Here is a 21,550-nt window from a genome sequence, read left to right as displayed (position 1 = left end):
AGAGTGGTGAGAAAGGCATTGAGAATGCTTGATTTCATTGGTCAGAATATTGAATACAGGAGTTGGGACTTACTGAAGTTGCACATTGGTAAGGCCACACTTGGAATACTGTGTACAGTTCTGGTCACTATTATAGAAAGGATATTATTAAACTAGAAAGAGTGCAGAAAAGATTTATTAGGATGCTACTGGGACTTGATGATTTGAGTTTTAAGGAGAGGATAGTGAGTGCCTGGAACAAGCTGCCATAGGTAGTAGTAGAGGCGGATATAATTTTGTCTTTTAAAATGTGCTTAGACAGTTACATGGGTAAGATGGGTATAGAGGGATATGAGCCAAATACAGGCAATTGGGACCAGGTTACAGGTATTAAAAAAAGAATGGCATGGACAAGGTGGGACGAAGGGCCTGTTTCCATGCTGTAAACCTCTATGACTCTATTTCACTAGACTCTATGCTGCTCTTCAGCAATTCTTCAGTCCTAGTGATTATGGGGATGCCGAACATACAGTTGCTTGCCCCTGCTCACACAAGCCCTGGATGCTCTGTAGAGGGCGCCACGAACTCTCAGTATCAAAACCAATAGACAGTCTACAACGAGCGGGAACAGCAAAATCCGGTTCCCTGTACCGGGTGTGTCTGTCAATGTTTCTCGGCGTGGTTATCTCCAAAGGACGGATATTGAAAACTGTGATGTATAAAGCCACAAATGACGCTTGAGATGTGACTTTTCAGCGAAGAAATTAGCGTGTCGGTACAATTTGCTAACAGGCTGGACTCTAGTCGCAGTCCCTTTATTGAGGATGGTAAGTGTTTGGTAATGAGTGGTAATTTTGAGAGTTCATTCATTTCCTTGGAGGCCGTTGTGGTCCGTGGTGATAATAGTTGGCGTTGTGTGCTCATAATGTGACCGTTCCACATCGTGCTTGTTGCTCGAATTGTAACTACTACTGTGTGCGCTGCAGATATACATATACTTCCGTGACCTTGACAATTCGGGGAAAGCAGCTGTTTTTCAAAGTATGCTAAAGCATTTGCAAGTATATAGATCAAACCGCAGCATTTTGTGTGCAGTGGATTTTACATTTGTGTAATATGCTTGACTTCCCAGCGCAACGGTACCCTGAAAGATTAACACATCCCAGGCGGAATATCGTGACAGTCATCCGTGATGATATGAATGCAAATTATTCTCTCCGATTTTACGGTCCCAGAACCGAATGCACTTTAGTTGCTTAGAAAGCGCAACATTAAAATGGCGAGCAGAGCATCTGTGAGGAAAAATAAATCGAACATTAATATTCTTGCGGACAAGACGCTTCTGAATGTGCATTCAAAGATTGTGTCAAGATTGTATCAAAGGTTGCAAATTCCTGTTCGAATGTAACTGCGACCACAGGACCCAATATATCTCATATATCTAGAATTTGACGTTACTGTGTGGTCCCAGGGCGTTTTGAGATTAGCACAAAATCAAGTCAGGGTACAGCGTGAGTTAGGTTCATATTCGAATATATTTGACTTTAGAGAAATAGAATGTTGACTAATTGAAGAGGTTGCGGAAATGTGGCTTCCTCAATGCTGAGTTTGGTAGCAATATTCTTTTTAAAAGGGGGCATGATATATGCGGAAATATTTCAACCGTTGAAAAACGTAAGCCGAACTTTTAAGACTAAATCTCATCTATGCTTTCTTTTTATAGTATGGATTTATTAATACATGTCTGAAGTCTTTGGTTATAGAAAAATTCGGAGAAGAAACATGGGAGAAATTGAGGTAATTTCTGGCATTTCCCCTAAACTAGTCATATATTCATTTCATACCGTGACCGCAAGAGCGATCCAAACATTCGTTGTCTATACATATGTAAATAGAAATAACAACGGGAATAAATAAGTATTCTGCAGCGAATAGGACATTGGGTACTTTCGACATGTAACTCACCATTAGAGTCAGATGTCGAATCATTAATCTTTACGTTTATTCTCAACAGATTAAAATAAAACATTAATCCAAGTAAATGGAAACAAAACATTCTTCCTTTGTCAGGTTTGTGGCTATGGTTTATGTGCATGCATTTATAATCGACAGGTACAATTCCTTCAGGTCACAGCTGGACATGAACAAACATCGCTGACATCGATTTAAATCTGATATTCGTGCCCAATCTTTTTGAATGTACAGATTAAGCTTCAATGTTACTATTTATGCGGACACTTGTTAGATCCAACCCTAGCCTGCAGTATATAGTTTAGAAATAAATCCATATTCTTCTCTGGGTCTTCAGCCTGGTTTAAATAGTGCTTCCCAACTTAATGTGACGTGATTAATATATTAAAGTGTTTTTCTTAAATATAAATAACACATGTCCTTAAAGGCACATGCAGCGGTGATCTACATGAGCCTGTGTTTTGCACACTCCGACAGGACCAGTTGGAATGTGAATGCTCCATTGGGGTGAATTCCAACTGGTGGTGCTCTTCAGTAACTTCTTAGCTGGGTGGCTGTCCCTCTTCTCATAGTCACTTATCAACTTTTAAAACTGGGCCATAATTTCCTGGCTCCCTTGGGTTGCATTTGTGCTATACCCCAATGAAGCTAATAAAGGTGAACCCAGCAATTCTCCGGAAGTGCTAATTTCCCCAGGACAATTGCTGGGCTGGGAACCACCTGACAAAGCGTTTCAAATCACTAACTTCAGATGGTTCTGCCAGTTTAGCTGACATAGTAATCTAAAAGAGCTAGAAGGGGGAAAAAAAACACCTCTGACATCAGAGTAACTGTTCTAAAGTTCCAGACTGTGGGATATCCCACCCCGCCAACTCTGACCTCAGGGGATCTTCAACACTACCTCCATCATTGACTCTAACCCACCACCAACAAAGTATCCCCCAACCTCGAAACCAACACCTATCCAATGCCTTCACCCTCCCCCACCATTCAGGTCTGACTCCATGTGCCTGTCGCCCCCCCCCCGCCACCCCCCCCCCCCCCGCCACCGCCTCCCATTCCCCTCCCCACAAACCAGTCCCAGTCTGACTCAGATCCTGTTCCTCCGTCGAGGTCCAACTCCACACCCCCCACTCCCGGTCCAATATCTGACTCCCACCTCTCATCTTTGAAATTTAGCTTCTCCCTTCTTAGTGCGATTAAAAGGAGATATATCGTCTCTCATAGTGCTCCATTTATATCACACTGATGCAGTCAGGGCACACTTTTCTGCTGCTGCCTCATTGATCATATAATCCCTACAGTGCAGAAGAAGGCCATTTGGCCCATCAAATTGCAGCAACCACAATTTCACCCAGGCCCCATTCATGTGACTCCACATAGTTACCCTGATAATCCCCCTGACACTAAGGGTGAATTTAGTATGGCTAATCAACCTAACCCACACATCTTTGGACTGTGAGAAGAAAGCAGAATATCTGGAGGAAACCCATGCAGACATGCGGAGAATGTGCAAACTCTGTACAGACAGTGACCTGAGGCTAGAATTGAACCTGGGCCCCTGGCGCTGTGAGGCAGCAGTGCTAACCACCATGCCGTCCCCTTAAATGCAGCTAACACACACATATCAAATGGAAGTGACACAGTAACAACACACATTCAAATTATACACTGCTCTTGCATTGGCTGGGAATTGAACCCAGGCCTCCCACTTGGCAAGCGAGAATTCTATCATTGAACCACCAGGGCTGCTGTAAACCTGAGTGAGGAAGATCTCACCCTACCTGAGTGAGAAAGGGTGTGCAGCACTGAGGCTTTGGAATTCCAGCAAAGGGAAGTACCTCAGAGTGGTAGTCTGCGGGTGATTGCCACTCTGAGGAAGTTACGGGCCAATAAAATTGGGGGATATTGATTCGTTCTGTCTTTCATTTATTTTCCACAGGGTTGCTGCTGGAGTCCCAGACACTTTTATGACATTTGAAGTGTATGCAGATGAAAATACAACACGACTGGTGGAGGAAGCTTGCAAATTATTAGGTAGGTTTCATATTATCATTACCAATATTTGTACATTGCATTTCTAACTTCAGTGTTACATTCAAATTTATACCAAAATCATCTCAGCATCTAAGGAGTTCCCTCCTAAAAGCTGGACATTTCAATGTTAAGAGTACAGGGGAGAGAATACTCCTTGCCCCCCTTGAGTTCCAGTTGACCTCACCAGCACTTTGGAAATGTAATTTGACATTGGAGCGGAGTTGTACTCAATCAGAATCAGTGCGAATACCACCACTGGAAACCTCCTAGTGGAGGCTGGTTTCTGAAATAAGAACAAAAACTGATGGAAAAACTTAATAGGTCTGGCAGCATCAATGGAGAGAGAAAAAAAATTTTGAGTCCATGTGACTTTTCAGAGACAGAGATTGGATTCTTTCCTTAATTTATACTCTTATACTTAGAATGCAAATGCATCCTATAAATCATCCTTTGCATCTACTTTGCTGTTTAAATAGTGGTGAGATGACCGCATATTATTTATATGCAAATAGTGTAGCAGCTTGCTCTTGTGGCACAGTGGGTATCCCTGCCTCTGAGGCAAAGCGCTGGGTTTAAGTCCCACTCTAATTCTTGTTGGTCAAGGAAACTGAGTTCATAACATGATTAAACAGGTTGAGTAGCAACTTGCAAATCCTACAACACATGCCAAAACAGTAGCAAAAGTAGGAGAGATTCCTGGTCAATCATATGATAGAAAGAAACTGGAGTCTCTACCATCACTATCCATAGCTCCAGACTACAACATGCATGTAAGATGCATGTTGCCAGAGCAATGTGCACTCCACGAGTAAACTATAACATGCCAGCACAATCATTTTAACACAAAGTGCTAGTCAACCTCTCTGGTATTGAGAATCAACCATTAAACATACAGTTTGTCTTTCATTTGGAATAAAAAATCCAGAATTTTAAATCTACACTTCAAAAAAAGGTTTTCTTTGTCTCTTTTTATCCAATCTTTATTTCCCTCATTTTATTTCTCTTTCTGTACCTGATTTGACTGAACTCACCCGTTCTAACTGAATCTTCCTTCTCAGTCCTTGCACTGTTAATTTCACAATCATTCAATCTGATTGATTAAGGAGATATTGAGTTGCTCGTTCCATTCACTCAAGCCTGGCTTCCCTTGCTACACATTATTAGCTCATACTTTCAGCATTGTGTTATTCAAAAGTTGTACAAGCCTAAGTATACTGGGGAAGATCTAATGAATGATGCTGTTAACTAAGTTTAGTCCACTGTTTTGAATAAATGTTGGGGAATTCTCCCAAAAGTGCTGAATTGGTGGGAAAATTATTCTGGATCACTACTGTTTTGTTAGTTCAACTTCACACTCAAATTGCCATACCCTGTGCTCTGCAGAGATCCCAATCGTAAATCTCATTAAAAAACCGGGGGGGTGGGGGGGGCGGTGGGGGGTCTTTCCATGCCAGATTCTGACACTTCTGGAAATCTGCACATGTGCAATGGCCTCAACTTGTTAGTCTCTCCATTTGCTGGCCAGCTCAATCATTGGCCAGCTCAGGACCCCCGCAGTGCTACCCCTCCTGCCTCCCCCTCTTGGCCCGATCGTGGCCCCCACCACAATTCCCGGGCCAGCCTTGACCACCACCACCCCCCCACCGGCCCTGGAGCATCGCAATGTCTAGCCCATTCCCACCCCCCCCCCCCCCCCCCCCCCCCCCCCCAAGCAGTGGCGATCTCCCCACCCCAGGAGGCAGGCCCCTCTGGCAGGCCCTTCCCAACATCCTACCCCATCCCCCCACCCCCGGGGCAGTACACCCTTCCTGGGAGGCAGGACCCTTCAGCAGACCACCCCCCAAGTCGCCATCCTCCGTCCATCCCAGACCGGTCGCCGTGCAGGACCGTGGCAACAGGACACCCCCACACCCTCTCTGTTCACCCCTAGGCCCACCCACAATATACTATACTGTATGAGAATAAGATGCTGGTCAGTTGGCAAGTACTCTGATTGGCAGAGGCATTGTCATGGAGAATGAACTGGGTGACTGACAGTTAACTGCCAAGCATTGTTTGAAATTTAAACCAGACAGTTGATCCTGATGGGTCAAGGCATTGCCTTGAGAATGAGTCAGCGAATGACTGTTACTTATTTAGCTGAAACGGGTGCAATATGTTTACATGTTCTTTCTATCTGCAAAGAACAAGGCCCTGTGTATTACTGTTTTCACCTTCAAGTGCATGCCAATGTGCCACACTGCAAGCCTGATTGATAACCTTAAATTGATTGTCAGAGTAGTTTTTCTCATACAGTAGAAACGGTTGTTTTCCGCTTATATTTCTGTTCTTGCAAAGTGTTCTGATGGGTGCAAAACAAAAAGCTTTCACATGTCCCTTTTTTCAAGAATAAATATTAAAGCTTTTGAACACTTGTTTTTTATTTGTTTGTTGTTCTTTGACTTTGCTCTTTCATGCACCTTACTCTTGCTTCATACTTCTATTGGTAAACTTTGTTCCTGAACTGTCTTTCCACATCATTCCTGTTTACAAAACCCTTGCACAGCTCATGCTTTTGAATGAACTTTCAGTCTCCCTTAACTCTTCCACCATAGTTCTTATGATATGTTCCTTTAGTTTACTTATTCGTCCCAGCTCCCCTTAAGCTTAAATGCCTTGAGACATTTTCTGCATTAAAGTAACTGTTTCAGAGCAAATTGTTGCTGAAAGTCTGTTAATATTTTGTCCAAGTAACTTTCTTTATTGTGACCTCCAGATGTGGAGTCAGCTGTGGTGCTGAATCAATTCGGAGAGTATTTTTTTGAGTTTTGTAAAAGATCTGGATATGATCACATGCTCCGTACTCTGGGTGGTAACCTGATGGAGTTCATTGAGAACCTTGATGCATTACACAGTTACCTTTCATTGTCCTATCAGGCAAGTATAAAGGAATTACTTGTGGTTCCTTGGGGCCAGTTAAGCACAATTGCTTGGTACAGGACTTGAATATTTGCTGAAAAGAGAGAGATATGTTGCCGTAGCTTTTTGTACTCCTATTGGTGCAAAGCCTTGGCCAATCAAGATTTGACTTGCCAACCAATCAGCATCCTTTTCTCCAGTATTATAAATTGTTGTGATTTTTTTGAAATTTGGCATTCTTGGGTTTGTCCTGATGAATGCAAGATGAAAGTTTTGGCAACATATTTCCCTTTCAGCAATGTACAATAAGGGTTTATATAAACATACAATTTACCAGAATTTTAACAATCAGTATAAAAATGCTGCTGATCTGGCTTTTTGTTTTAGGATAATAATAAACATTAGAGCCTGAATCTTACCACCATTCATGCCAGTAGGATTGTCTCATTCTGCTGCAGTGAACGGAGATTTGGCTGGCCACCAAATTCTCCGACCTCGCTGCAGTGGGAGTATGGCATAAGTGGCAGGTAAGATTGTGCCCCAGGACTGGCATGAATAGATCCATTTGCAAACAAGCACTGGACTATTAGTAACATGCTAACATTAAAACTACAAGTTATATTCCCGTATACAATTAATATTTACTTTAGAATGTTACAAAAAACATAAGAATGAAATATTCACTATATTATAGTTACCAAACTACAGTCTATGCATGCCATTTTCCCTTAGAAGGTTTGGGAGAAAGATATTTGTGTTCCTTGGGGATAAATGGGTTCCAAGATGACATGCTAGAATCAGGGGATTGTTACAGCAATTAAGGAGACCAGTTCTTCAACTGAATCCATGCTGGTTTTCTACAAGGGCAATTTCTGCTGGCCAGTAAAAGATTGGCACTAAATAATCCTATTGCAGACTCAGTGATTCAATACCTGAGCTGGGTAGGCTTTGTGTATTCTGAAGCATCAACAATGAATAACCAGTTTGGATTATTAATGGGACTTAGAAGGAAATTCAACAAATAAGAAGCTGGAATTCTTCACCCTTGGCTGCAGATAATCTTGAAATCCAGAACTCTGAATAGATTGAAAGTGGCTGAGCAAACAACATGAAACTAAAATAAAAACTGAACAACCTTAAAATACTTGGCAGGTCAATGGACAGAGCAAGGGAATTAATGCTTCACATTGATTACCTTTCACCAGAACTGGGAAAAGTTAGAAATGGAACAGGTTTTAAGCAAGGGAGAAAATGGACAAAAGTAATGTCTATGGTTGGGCAGTAAGAGATTAATGACAGAGGAGCTAGTCTCACAGGGCCAAGGAAAATTGTGATGGAGTGAGAAAAGAAACAAATTAACAGAGAGATACTTAGAGCAGACGTACTTCTGCCTGAAGGTGAAAATGAGAGAAAAACAAAAATGCACCAGAAAAGATCTAAAACAGCACGAGCTGGAAGGCAGAGATTAGGATCTGAAATTGTTGAACTCAGTGTTGAGTCCAGAATGCTACAAAATGCCGAATCAAATGATAAAATGCTGTTCATTGAGCTACGTTGAATTTCACTGGAACAGCGGAGTAGGCCAAGAACAGCCAAGTCAACATAAGAGCAAACTGGAGAATTAAAAGATGAGGTTACCGAAAGCTCGGGTCATGTTTGCGGACTGAGTGAAGGTGCTCTGCAAAGCAAGCAGCCAATCTGCATTTGGTCTCCCAGTGTGAAACAGACGGACATTGAAAGAAGTACGTTTGCTACATATATGCTTCTTTCAGTGTAGTACATTGTATTCCATGCTCACAATGCGCAAAATCTATTCCATTTCTTACTTATGCCAATTCTAATGAAATGCCATTGACCTGAAACATAAATTCTATTTTCTTTCGCTATAGATGCTGCCAGACCTGCTGATATTTCCAGCATTATCTGCTTTTATTTCATATTTCAAGCATCTACAGATCGTGAAGCCAGCTAGTGCTCTATAATGTTAAATTGTATGGTTTGGTTGGTAAAATTACAGCGGTGTCTCTATGCACACTTGACAATTCCTATACAGCTTTTCTCAACCTACATTTTAGGCACCTGGGCTGTGTCCCATTTGGATAAGCCTATGCATTACATAACAATTTTGGGCAATGAGTGTTTGCTCAGTAGCTTGGCCTGGCTTGACAATAGTTTTCTATACATACCTTGACTGACTGACCAAAACACATCTATGATTATTATAGGTCTGGTCAACTTGTAGAGTATAACACAGTGGGTGGGATTCTCCAGCCACCTCATCCTGAAATCAAAAAATCCTGCCCAAGGTCAATGGGCTTTTCCAAACTCTGCACCTTGCCCCGCTACAATTCCCATGGTGGATGGAACAGGAAAATTTGCCTCAATATTTCTCATAATTTACTGAATTCAAGGGGAAAATGTGTGAAACATCCCTCCTTTTCTGTGCATTTAGAATGCAAATAACACTCCCAGAGCACCATTTTCCACTTATTAATTGAAAGGAGCAGTGAATGAGGATTTCACCCCAAAGTGACATGACCACTGCATCACTGGTGAGCCAAACAAAGGCTAATTTAAAAGCCAAATTATTATCTGTACTAAATAGATGTACAGATTTTGGAATGACATGAATTAATGTAATCTAACAAGAGATTCAAATTTGGTATTTAATTCACATTATGCAGGAGATGAATGCACCATCTTTCAGGGTGGAAAAGACTGAAGACAGTTCAATGTTACTGCATTATTACTCTGACAGGAGAGGACTGTGTCACATTGTTCCTGGTAAGAATGCTCAGATAAGATTACTTTTATAGCTTTATACATGTAAATATTTGTGTACTCTAAATGGAATGAAAAAGCAAATATGAACAGGTTTGGAATTTTTGAAAGTGGATATATAACCAGGCTACTGAAAGAACCAAGGGAGGAGATAATGGAGGCTCTGATCATTATTTTGTAACCTCCCTATAAACTGGAATGATGCTGGAGGACTAGAAAACTGCTATTGTTGTGTCATTGTTTAAAAAGGGAGATAGGGATAGACTGTATTACTTACAGGTTGTCATTCTAACATTGATAATGGACAAATTAACTGGGGGATAGGTTTGTGGTAACCGTGAGCAGGGTTAGAAGGGAGTTGAGAAGAAATCTTTTCACCTAGAAGGTAATCGGCATCTGGATCTCACTGCCTGAAAGGGTGCTAGAGGCACCAACAACATAATTGAAAAAACATTGTGTATGACTTGAGGTTGTGCACCCGAACAAGAGCTGGAAAATGGAATTACCCTGGACTGGTGCAGATACAATGGGCTACTTATGAGTGGCCTCTTTCTGTACTGTCAGTGTCATGGTTGTACATCATTTTCCTTTGGACATCAAGGTTGCATTTCTAAAATTAAGGACCAACATGTGACAATGGCTGGTGAGTCCACTTTACAATGATCTTCTGTTTTATGTATCTACAACTATATAACAAATTCATACATGACGTAACATCCAACTTCAGATAACATAATGATGCAGTACTGAAGAGTGTGATTATGCTGTCATGTTCCTAATGGTGTGACATATTTTTGATTTATATCAATTTTGTCTGTATTTCATCCTTCCATTGAGAATATAGTAACACCAAAAATTTGATTCCACAATTTTACCTGCAAGATCATTCGAGGCATTGTCTTCAATGTCAGGAATCAATTGTGTGAATTGATTCCTGACATTGGTAAAGTCAATTCAGGACTAATCTGTTCCTATATCCTCATGACTGATGATCATTAATTACCTTGAAGTAGTGCTCAAGATTAGCCATTTCTAGTGTTTCTGGTATCACATGCATCTCGCTAACCTCTTTGCAGACTTAGGCATATAGATTTTTCTCACCTTCTCCCCGTGTCTGTGTGGGCTTCCTTTGGGTGCCCCGGTTTCCTCCCACAGTCTGAAAATGTGCTGGTTAGGTGCATTGGCCATGCTAAATTCTCCCTCAGTGTAACCAAACAGACAAGTGTGGTGACTAGGGAATTTTCACATTAACTTCGCTGCAGTGTTAATGTAAGCTTACTTGTGACACTAACAAATAAACTTAAATTTTAAAAATCCTGCGTGCTCAATTAAGCACTGCGATCTATCTCATGTTGGCAGCTGCCTGTGCCTATATGACAGAAATCACGACTCTCATGTCCTCATGTCTTTATCACCACTGGTTTTGCTCCTTGGGTTAAGGCAGGCTTTCCCAAACCTTTCTAGTCTTGGAACTTCTGGTGACTTCCCAAGGGGATCAAGGAACCCCAAAGATTCTTATCATGTCGATGGCACGATAATGTCACATGAATCCCCTGCCAAGGACAACCCCAGGGTTCCATGGAATCTAGTTTGGGAACTGCTGGACACTTCCTGGGGACAAAAACTAGGAAAATTAATCCTTTTCGGCTTAGTTCTCAGAACAAATATTCAAATAAATTAAGCCACAAATTTACTGTAGTAACTTCAGTTTACAGTGGTTATATCAGTTTTTGTGAAAATGTTCCTAAACATTCTACACAGCTTAACTAAGAAAGGATTTGTATTTCCTTAAAATTTCCTTAAAATGAAGACGTACATAAATTAATGAAACACAACAAAATGCTGAAAATTGATTGAAAGGAGAAGAAATTGAAATGATAAAAGTGGGGGATTCACCCATCCTGTTTGCTGCTGCTGGGCATCCCAACATCCTTCTGAATGGGGCATCAGAGCTAAAATGGGATCCTAGATAGGTATCAAACTCATCACCATTGGCCTGGTCCCTGTCAGCTCTGATCAGGTCTGGATGGGAACCCTGGAGCCGAGGAGGCAAGTGAGGGGCACATGAGCGATGCAATTATCTTCTGGCCTTCCCCGCTGTACAAGTTGCCAGGTCAGCATGCTACTGTTAGGTGCTAGTGCAAGGTTAAAACTGGGAACTCTGAGCTGGGAGTGGGTGGGGGTGTGTGGGGTTACAAGGTGGATCCATCTTGGAGTGTCTCTCTTGTGGGGGCTGGGCTGTACATGCCTCTGGCTGGGGGTGGGGATTGGGTCACCCTCATGCCCGCATGGTGTGTGTGTGTGTGTGTGTGTGTGTGTGTGTGTGTGTGTGTGTGTGTGTGTGTGTGTGTGTGTGTGTGTGTGTGTGTGTGTGTGTGTGTGTGGTGGTGGGGTAGGGTTGACCTGATCTTTCCGTGGTTGACAGAGGATGCCCCTCTGTAATGAGGGGTTGGTGCTTTGCAGACTATGCCCCTCTGTAATGAGGGGTTGATGCTTGGCAGAGGATGCCCCTCTGTGATGAGCAGTTGGTGTTTGGTGGAGATGCCCCTCTGTGATGAGGGGCTGGTGCTGCTCCCCTGATCAGCAGGAGTGGTGGGTTACCATTTCTGTTATGGCTGGGAAGGGAGCAAGTTTAGCAATGTGGAGATCAGGACACCCAGGCTGGCGGGGATGATAGAGCCTCAAAGCCGCTGCTAATGTCAATGACTTAGGCACTTTGAGCGATTTGGGAGAATCACAGCCAAAGTTTCTAATTATCAAATATGATTAATGAAAGGCAACTGAGTATTGACAAATACTCAGTATTTGAGAATTGGGTCACTTTCCTTGTCCATTGGTGAGTCATATTGAAAATTTGGAAGGTTGGAGTGCATAATTTTCTGAACATTAGATTAAATAAAAGAATCATCCCAGCATTTCCAATGTGCATTTAAAGCATGTGAATGTCCTTCGCAGCCCAGAATGTCAAACAATTACCCTGAATGTTTGCATTTTTAGTAAAATCAGAAAAGAGCAACAGGTACCTTGAAAAATTAGATGGACTTGATCTAATCGAAATTATGTCAAATGGGTTTCAGTTAATCTTTTTTGAAGGTAATTGGTGTTTGGAAATGGAAAAGAAACTTCAGTCTTTGACACAGTGTCAGCAGTTAAGCATAATGCTGTGTGATTGAGTTAAACCTCCTTTTCTGCAATGTTGTACCTTGCCCTTAACTTTGGAGGTGCGGAGGTGGGATGCAATCTTTTTCCATTGCACATTTATTGATTGATATTGCTGATGTGGAAAATAATGTGGGAATGAGATAAGATAGTTTAGTGCATTCAGCCTCCACAATTTACACTGCCATTGAAGACAAATAGAATTCATACTCTTGCTCTGCCAACAGATCCATATCCATCTATTGCCTTGTGAATCAGAACTGTGTCTGTTTTCAACATCAATGTATTACTCTGGTCAGAGTAATCTGAGCCTGAATTTCATGGTCACTACCCATCCGTTGCACCCCTCCCCTGCCGCCCCCATTCTCCTGTCCCACCCTCACAGTGATTTTATGCTGGGGTGGACAAAGCCTCTAAGGTGCCACCCATCCTTGCTCCAATTGAGGCCCTTAGATGGGCTGTTTCGTGCCCAGACTCAATTTCTACTTCACCTCCCTCTCTCCCCACCCCGTCCTCCCCTAGTTTCTCCTCCAGCACTTTCCATCCTTCTAGGCCTCTTCTCTCTGCCCTGAGTGAGGAATGGGATTCCCACCTGCAGCCAATTGATGCTTATTTGAGCATGGAATGGCTGTGAGCTGGCTAGTGTTGGTGGAGAACATCCTTCGGAGGGGTATGATTTTGCCATCTGAAATACTCAGGCGCTGGGTTAGATGGTATTTTATTCCCCATCTTAGCACCTTGAAGTACCCACTAAATGATGCCATCTCAGAAATTCCTGTTAGTATCCCTGGATTTAGGGATATCAATTTCCTTTCAGGAGTCATCATTTATGCCTCTGAATTGTAAACTATCAGCCTGCTGTCAGATAATCTGGAGTCTCAGGTTCTTGGTCCAGGTGCCAGAAAGTTGAAGTGTTGAATAGACCAGAATTTTGAACCATACCTCAATGTTGACCTGCAATTTTTGTTCCATCATCTACTTATCATGATCTGAAATCAATTTACTTTGGACTCTGGACTCTGCATCACAGCACTACCACAAAGCTAATATTCTTGACATGAAATGTATTTCTGTCACATTGGTCCCCTTGTGACCAGTCACCCTATTTCCAATCTTGGAGATGACATTGCACAATTTCGGAGGAAACAGTGTCTTCTATCTTGCTTGGAGTCCTGATTCTAACCAACACTGCATCACATTATTTTCTGGCATCCCTACTTCAATCTGCTTAAAATTTCAACATGCCCTTCTCAGCATCGTAGTCTCAAACCTTTTGATGACCACTTACATCTTTGACCTCCAGCATCTTAGTGCAGATTGTTGCATCCGAGCAGCAACTCTGCTGGGTCCTTCCCTAACATAACATAATGTGTGGAGTTGCCCTGTTCAAAGCACATATGACAGAAATACCTCCTTTTCCTTCAACCTGGGCAATTCTTGTCAGCATCTCTAAGGGCTGGTTCTGACATTCCACCTCTCCATTTAGTATGTAGTCATTTTGATGTCACTCTGTGATAGTGAATCCTTGTGACTTGCATGTAATCAGAAAATATCTATGAGATAAATTACAGGCTCTTGTCTGAGTAGAAAATACAGATAGAACATGCTTCACAAATATCTCAGACAATGCTGCCATTATTTTCCCTATTGTTGCAGACTCCATCACAACATACTCATAGTAATACTCATTCACAATCAGAATTGTCTCTGCTGATGGAGACAGACCTCAGAAAAAAACCTAAATCTTCCCACAGTCCAGCTGGCAATCGTGCGCTGCATATTGGTTCATGTAGGTTGGGTCAGTGAACAGCTTGGTATCCATGATGCGATTTGACTATTTTTTTTCTGGGTCCTTCTCCATTCGAGGCCACCAAATTTTGATTCTCAGGTTCTGCTTCATACTGCCCAGTCCTCAATGAACCATTCTATGTCTTATACGGTTGTTGCACTGTAAGTCTGAGCACATTCCCAATTGCGTAGTTCATCTCTCATAGCAACATAGACCCTACGTGGACACTTCTCCCACTCTCTTGTCTTGCCTTGACCCTCTGCCTGGTGTCCTCCAAATCTGAATCTTTGCCTGGTTCACTTGCCATGTCCCTAGAACTCTGTAGTTCTAGAAAATACCACTAGAAATTGAACAAATGATTCAGCTTTCTTCTCTAGCATAGACCCTTCTTGTCCAACCTCAGTAGCCTTAAAGGTAAATCTGAACTGTTCATCCAGCAATGTGAACAACCTTGTACTTAAATTGCTGAAGTCTCTCTTGATTCTAGCACATGGTTTTGACCTTGGAGTGTATATAACCTCTTCATCAGCAACTCAACTTCGATGCCAAATGGACAAGTATGAAATCTTTCACATACCCAGCTAGCACGAGGGGGCATGGCTTTAAATTAAGGGGGGGTAGTTATAGGTCGGATGTCAGGGGCAGGTTCTTTACCCAGAGGGTGGTGAGGGACTGGAATGCCCTGCCTGCTGCAGTTGTAAATGCGCCTAGTTTGGGGGCGTTTAAGAGATTGGTGGATAGGTTTATGGACGAAAAGGGATTGGTTTAGATTAGTGGGTCAATGTTTTTTTTAAAAATAAGACTGGTCGGCGCAACATTGTGGGCCGAAGGGCCTGTTCCGCGCTGTAATGTTCTATGTTCTATGTTCTATGTTCTAATCACAAACCTCTTTCTATATCTGAGAACATTGCCTCTCTACATTGACAAAGGCTGTCAGAAAAAATAAGGATATTCTCTTTTTGGATTGCTGTCCCTTAATAAGTGTGGGATGAGGTTAAAGAAAATATTCACTCATATTTAAATGGAATACAATTTTAGATGCCTTTGGCTTTAAGTTGGGAAAACTGATTGATAATATTCTGACTGCTTTAAGTTGCTATGTGCATTGATATTTAGAAGATGGATTTTCCATTTATCATCAAGTGTAAATTTGGCATAAATAAAAATAGAAAATGCTGAACAAGCCCTGTAGGTCTGCCTCCCTTCATTCTGAAAATGAGTCATATTTGACTTGAAACTTTAACTCTATTTCTCTCCCAATCCATATTGCCAGATGTGCTGAACTTTTACAGCATTTTCCCTTTAATTTCAGACTTGCAGCACTTGCAGTATTCTATTTTTATTATGTAAATTTGGCATTGCTGATTGATAACCATTATACGCTCGATTTTTACTTCCATTGACTTCAAGTCGAAAATCAAATCAAAACTGCTGATATTTGAAGTGCTCACAGTGCAACCTGAATGCATTCATTTATCCAAGCGCTTCAACTTCATACTTTGATTGTCATAGGGAAAAAAATGCTGTGAAGTTCTCTCAGTAAAGCAAAACAATCATAGGCACATTTATGAGTAATGTTTGGAATCAAAAACTGATGAAAATGTTAAAGTGGTAAATCAAATTGGGGAAGCTGCTGATTCATAGCTTCTTTTTCAGTTCTCTATTCTAAGGAACGTCCAATGTACAGCATCATAATCTCCATCACCGATAGGGCAAGAAGGCAGCTCCCAAATCCACCCCAGCCAGAATAGCAATCAAACACCATGCTCGTGGCAACAATCTGATGCACACCAACCGTTCAGCCATCTGAGCAGACTGATTCCACCCACCCCCCACCCCTGAGGACTCCAACACTGTTACATGCATGTTATAGTCTGGAGCTATGGGTTGTGATGGAAGAGGTTTAAAGTTTCTTTCCATCACATGGCTGACCAGGAATCTGTCTCACTCTTACATCCTGCCATTGGCACATCTTGGAAGGATTTGCAGATTGATGCTTCACTTCTTTGGACGTTTTATGGACACATCTTCCTTGGCCAGTGGGTCCTGGAGTTGGACTTGAAACCAGAGCTTCTGGCTCAGGGCAGAGACTTTATCCACTGAGCCACAAGATCTCTCAACTAATTTTGTGCTGCAAGTTATTTTTAATGAAAGCAGAGTGATATTGCTATAAATGTAGATCAATTCTATAACAAAGGACATTTGCATGTGCCAGCAACAATACTTTGAGGCCTTGAAATCACATTGTGCAAACATAACATCCTATGCAATTCCTTTATCTACTGTTTTGATGGATTCATTTAAAATCAATGGGTTAACACATCTGTTAAATATCAGAGAGATGAAATGCATATGAATGTGATAATCACACTGTAATTTCAAGCACCAATTGTTCTAATGAATGTTGACACTTTGGACTTTGAAGAGAGCAGGAATGTGGTGGAGGTGAGTGGTGCAATGCTGAGTAAAGATAGTTCAACTAAGAGAAAAAGTTCTTGACATTTTGTGGCCTTCCCAGTCCATTTTACTTTGAGAAAACAGAATTCAAACCATTGCTCAAATAACTTATTGATAAAAGCATTCCACGCAGAGTGAAATAATGGGTGCAGAGACTTTACCTTGAATTCATTTCCATTCAATTAACCTCATTATTACTGTTTGATGTTTCAGACAAAGGGTTTCAAAGAATAAATTAGGAAGCTCTTGTTGAGGTAAAAAGATTAAGGAAAATCAGGCTGCAGAATGTTTAATGCATTTAACATACTGATTTGAACACTATTTCAGATAGTTTCCGAGACTAACATAAGAACATAAGAACATAAGAAATAGGAGCAGGAGTAGGCCCTTCGAGCCTGCCCCGCCATTCAATAAGATCATGGCTGATCTGTCGCTGCTCAGTTCCACTTTCCCGCCCTCTCCCCATAACCCTTAATCCCCTCTCCTATCAAAAACCCATCAACCCGCGTCTTAAAAATATTTAGCGAGGCAGCCTCCACCACTTCAACGGGCAGAGAATTCCAGAGATTCACCACCCTTTGAGTGAAGAAGTTCCTCCTCAACTCCGTTCTAAACCGCCCCCCTTTTATCTTGAGGCTGTGCCCCCTAGTCCTATTGTCTTTTTTGAGCGGGAAGAGTCTTTCCACCTCTATCCTATCCATCCCATTCATCATCTTATACGTCTCAATGAGATCTCCCCTCATTCTTCTAAACTCTAACGAGTACAAGCCCAGTTTATTCAGCCTCTCCTCATAGCTCAACCCCCTCAACTCCGGTATCAGCCTAGTAAACCTCCTCTGCACTCCCTCCAAGGCCAAAATATCTTTGCGCAGGTGCGGCGCCCAAAACTGCACACAGTACTCCAGCTGCGGCCTCACCAATGCCCTATACAGCTGCAGCAAGACCTCCCTACTTTTATATTCAATCCCCTTCGCTATGAAGGCCAGCATCCCATTCGCCTTCCTGACCACCTGCTGCACCTGCAAGCTGGGTTTTTGCGACTTATGCACAAGGACCCCGAGGTCCCTCTGCACCGTCGGTTTTATAACATTTTTTATAAAAATTTTTATAAATTATAACATTTTTATAAAAAATAAACAGTTTTCCTTTGGAGTGCAGTGGTAGCAGATAGGACCATAAGAAACATCAAAAATTATAAAAGTTAAATTAATTGACTAATATTCATCAGTACGGTTTATTATTTCTCCTATCACAGATTTTAACTGAGAATTAAATTGGGTATCTTTTTTTGTTGAACTCTATTTCATGTCTTTTTTTTGCTTTACTTGGAACATTAGTTATATGTGGCAAACAAAACAATTACAGTAATGTCCAAATAACTTCCTGTTTAATTTGGGTATTAAAAAAATGGTTCATTTGACTTTTAAAAGTTTTTCAAAAGTAGTAAAGAAATAACAATATCTGTGCCGGGAATCTCTGACCTCATCCACTGCTGGGATTCTCTGGTGCTGCTACAGTGGATGGAGCAAATTCTCCATTTTCGCTGGCAGCTGGGAAGGAATGAATGGGATTACAGAATCCTGTCCTGAGAGTTTTACCAATAGCTGTGTTGTACTAAAGTTGGGTGGAAATGACTGATAATATGGATGTTGAAGTAGGCTGTTTCAGTGACAAAGAGGATATTACTGAGAAAATTGGCTCAGGGTTAAATAAAATGTGGAGGTTGTGAATAGTCTGGTTTTGGCTCAGACAGTGGCCAAGGAGAAAGATGGAATCAGTGAATTGGGTACATACCTTGTGGTAGAGGTGGGGTTTTCAGGTTACATCTGCCCCAAGAGCTATGAGGAGAGACTAGGTAAACTGGGGTTGTTCTCTCTGGAAAGAAAGAGGATGAGGGGCGACCTAATAGAGGTGTATAAAATTATGAAGGACACAGAAAAGGGTAAACAGTGGGAAGCTCTTTCCCAGGTCGGAGGTGACGAACACAAGGGGTCACAAGTTCAAGGTGAGGGGGGCAAGGTTCAACACAGATGTATATTACACAGAGGGTGGTGGGGGCCTGGAGTGCATGGCCAAGCAAGGTGGTTGAGGTGGACACTCTGGGATTGTTTAAGACTTATCTAGATAGCCACATGAACCGCCTGGGAACAGAGGGATACAAACAAATGGTCTAGTTGGACTCATGAGTGGCTCAGGCTTGGAGGGCCGAAGGGGCTGTTCCTGTGCTGTGTTGTTCTTTGTAAGACTGGAAACTCCTATCCGAGTTCAATGGTACCTTAAGTGGTCTGTCACACTTTTCGTCCGTTCCATGGCAAGTCCTGGGGTGTGTGGCACCAGAAAATTGACTCCAATGGCTTTGGTTGGGACAACATTTAACTTGAGTTGGTTTCTCATATAATACTGAATGTAAGACAAGCAGTGTGACAAATAGATTGAGGCAGGCTGTGGTGAAGTCTGACTGCCATCTGTTTGCATATGAAATCTGAGGAATGATGGAGATGGACCAAGAGGCAGATTGTATTTGTCATTTACAATGTACAGGGTTCTCCGAACTCGTTTCTGCTGTGCTGCCAACGAGAATGGAGAATTTAGCATTCAGCAGCGGCACTGGAAAATCCCAGGGCTGGATGAGGTCTGAGGTTTATGCTGCATAAATTTCACCCTCTAGTTGATAACTTAGGAAAGTAAGAATCAGAATAAGGCATTCAAACTCTAGAGCCTGTTCTGTCATTTTATTAGGTCATGCTGATCTGTATTTTAATTCCACCTACCTGCCTTAGTTCTGTAAGCATTAACATCCCTTCTAAGCAAAAAAATTATCAATTTCAATTTTAAAATTTTCAGCTGATCTAGCCTTAAGCAAACTTTTGTGGGGGAGACTTCCAGATTTCCACTCGCCTTGATGCAAACAATAGCTGAACAAGCCAGCTGTAATATTCAGGTGAAGTCCCCTTGTCCTGGATTCACCCACCAGAGGAAATATCTCTCCCACCCTATCAAATTGTTTAATCAATTAAATTACCCCTTAAAATTCAGATCTCAAGGGAATCAAAGCATAGTCTCTGAAACCAGTCCTTATAATTATTTCATTTTGATATCATTCTGATGAATCTGTGTTGCACTGTCTCCAAGTCAGTATCTTTTTGGAGACGAGGGATCCGGAATTGAGCGTAGGTAGGATTGCAGATAGGATCTAACTGGAGCTCACCACAGCTGTAATGTAATTTGCAGCTGTTTAAATTTCAACGTCTTTGAGGGTAAAGCCAACATTCCATTCATCTGATAAATTATTTTTTGCAGCTATCCACTAACTTTAAGTGGTTCCTGTATTTGGACCCCTAAACTTATTTGCTTACCCACAGTTTGTAGCTTACCACAATTTAGAAAGTGCTCCAATTATCTATCCCTTGGAGGTCCAAAGTGGATGCCCTCACAGTTTTCCACAACAAGGTCTATCTGTCAGTTTTATCCAATATTTTCTTGCATTTCTAGTTAGAATAGACCATTGTATGAGGATGATATGGTGGTTAGCTCTGTTGCCTCACAATGAAGGTTTGACTGTTTGGAGTTTGTACCTTCTCCTTGCGTCTGCATGGGTTTCCTCTGGAAGCTCTGGTTTCTTCCCACAGTCCAAAGCTGTGTAGATTGAGTTGATTGGCCAAGATAAATTGCCCCTTAATGTCCAAAGATCTGTGCGTTAGAGGAATTAGCATGGTAAATATGTGGAGTTACAGGTATAGGAGCTGGGTAAGATGCTCTGTCAGAGAGTCGGTGCAGGCTCGATTGACCGAATGGCCTCCTGGATTGTAGCATTCTATGATTGTGGAATTGTGGTGAATTGGAAAGAATGCAGTCTACAGCAAACTGTGGATCTTGTCGAGACCAATGTGTTACAATTAGGTGAGGAGGCATCAACTTGCTGCCCTCTATTCAGCCTCTTCAATTGGTCACAACAAAACGTTTTGAAAGTTTATTTTCTCTGTGGATGCCTTTTCCAAATCCAACTGTATTTTTTATCATCTTATATTTTATTATATATTTTATTCAGGCAGTGAAAAATAAAGAGCCAATCACAACATTTTCTTTGGTCAAAGTTATTAGCTACTAAACTCAAGATAGAAAAATTATGATGACACACATAGACATCAGAAATAAGAAAAGTTAGAGTCCAAAATAAAAGTTAAAAGAATAAATGACTAAGTCCCTGAGGGGTAGATTATTTAATGCTGTGGCTATTTTCAGTTAGCTTTTCCTTTTAAAACTGCAGAGTTGAGTTGAAGTCCGTGTAACCACATTTCATGCAAACAATTACTTTAAAAAAAAATCTGTGATCTGTCTTCCAGAAATCAATGCGCTTCTCCTTTGGTTCTGTCTGATGAACATTCACTATCTCTTATGCTGGATTTTTTGACTATAGAGATAGGGATTTACTTCTCTTAAGAAAGAGAGAATGATTCCTTACTGCTCCAATAGCAGCTT

General features: G+C 41.6%; 1 protein-coding gene across 1 annotated transcript in view; it reads left to right on the top strand.

Moving 5' to 3' along the window:
• Nucleotides 1-1,578: 1,578 nt before the first annotated feature.
• LOC145341447 (guanylate cyclase soluble subunit beta-2-like) overlaps nt 1,579-21,550 on the top strand; it is a 55,970-nt gene continuing 35,998 nt past the window's right edge. The window contains exons 1-5 of the mRNA XM_080186401.1: nt 1,579-1,590; nt 1,703-1,776; nt 3,893-3,987; nt 6,743-6,903; nt 9,570-9,669. Coding sequence (XP_080042527.1) covers nt 1,579-1,590; nt 1,703-1,776; nt 3,893-3,987; nt 6,743-6,903; nt 9,570-9,669 — 442 coding nt within the window. The remainder of the gene's footprint in view (nt 1,591-1,702; nt 1,777-3,892; nt 3,988-6,742; nt 6,904-9,569; nt 9,670-21,550) is intronic.

The sequence above is a fragment of the Carcharhinus amblyrhynchos genome, chromosome 3, assembly GCF_965287045.1.
Source record: "Carcharhinus amblyrhynchos chromosome 3, sCarAmb.v2.hapA, whole genome shotgun sequence".
NCBI classification, from domain to species: domain Eukaryota; kingdom Metazoa; phylum Chordata; class Chondrichthyes; order Carcharhiniformes; family Carcharhinidae; genus Carcharhinus; species Carcharhinus amblyrhynchos.
The sequence above is the reverse complement of the archived record's forward strand: the minus strand, read 5'-3'. Positions and strand labels throughout refer to the sequence as shown.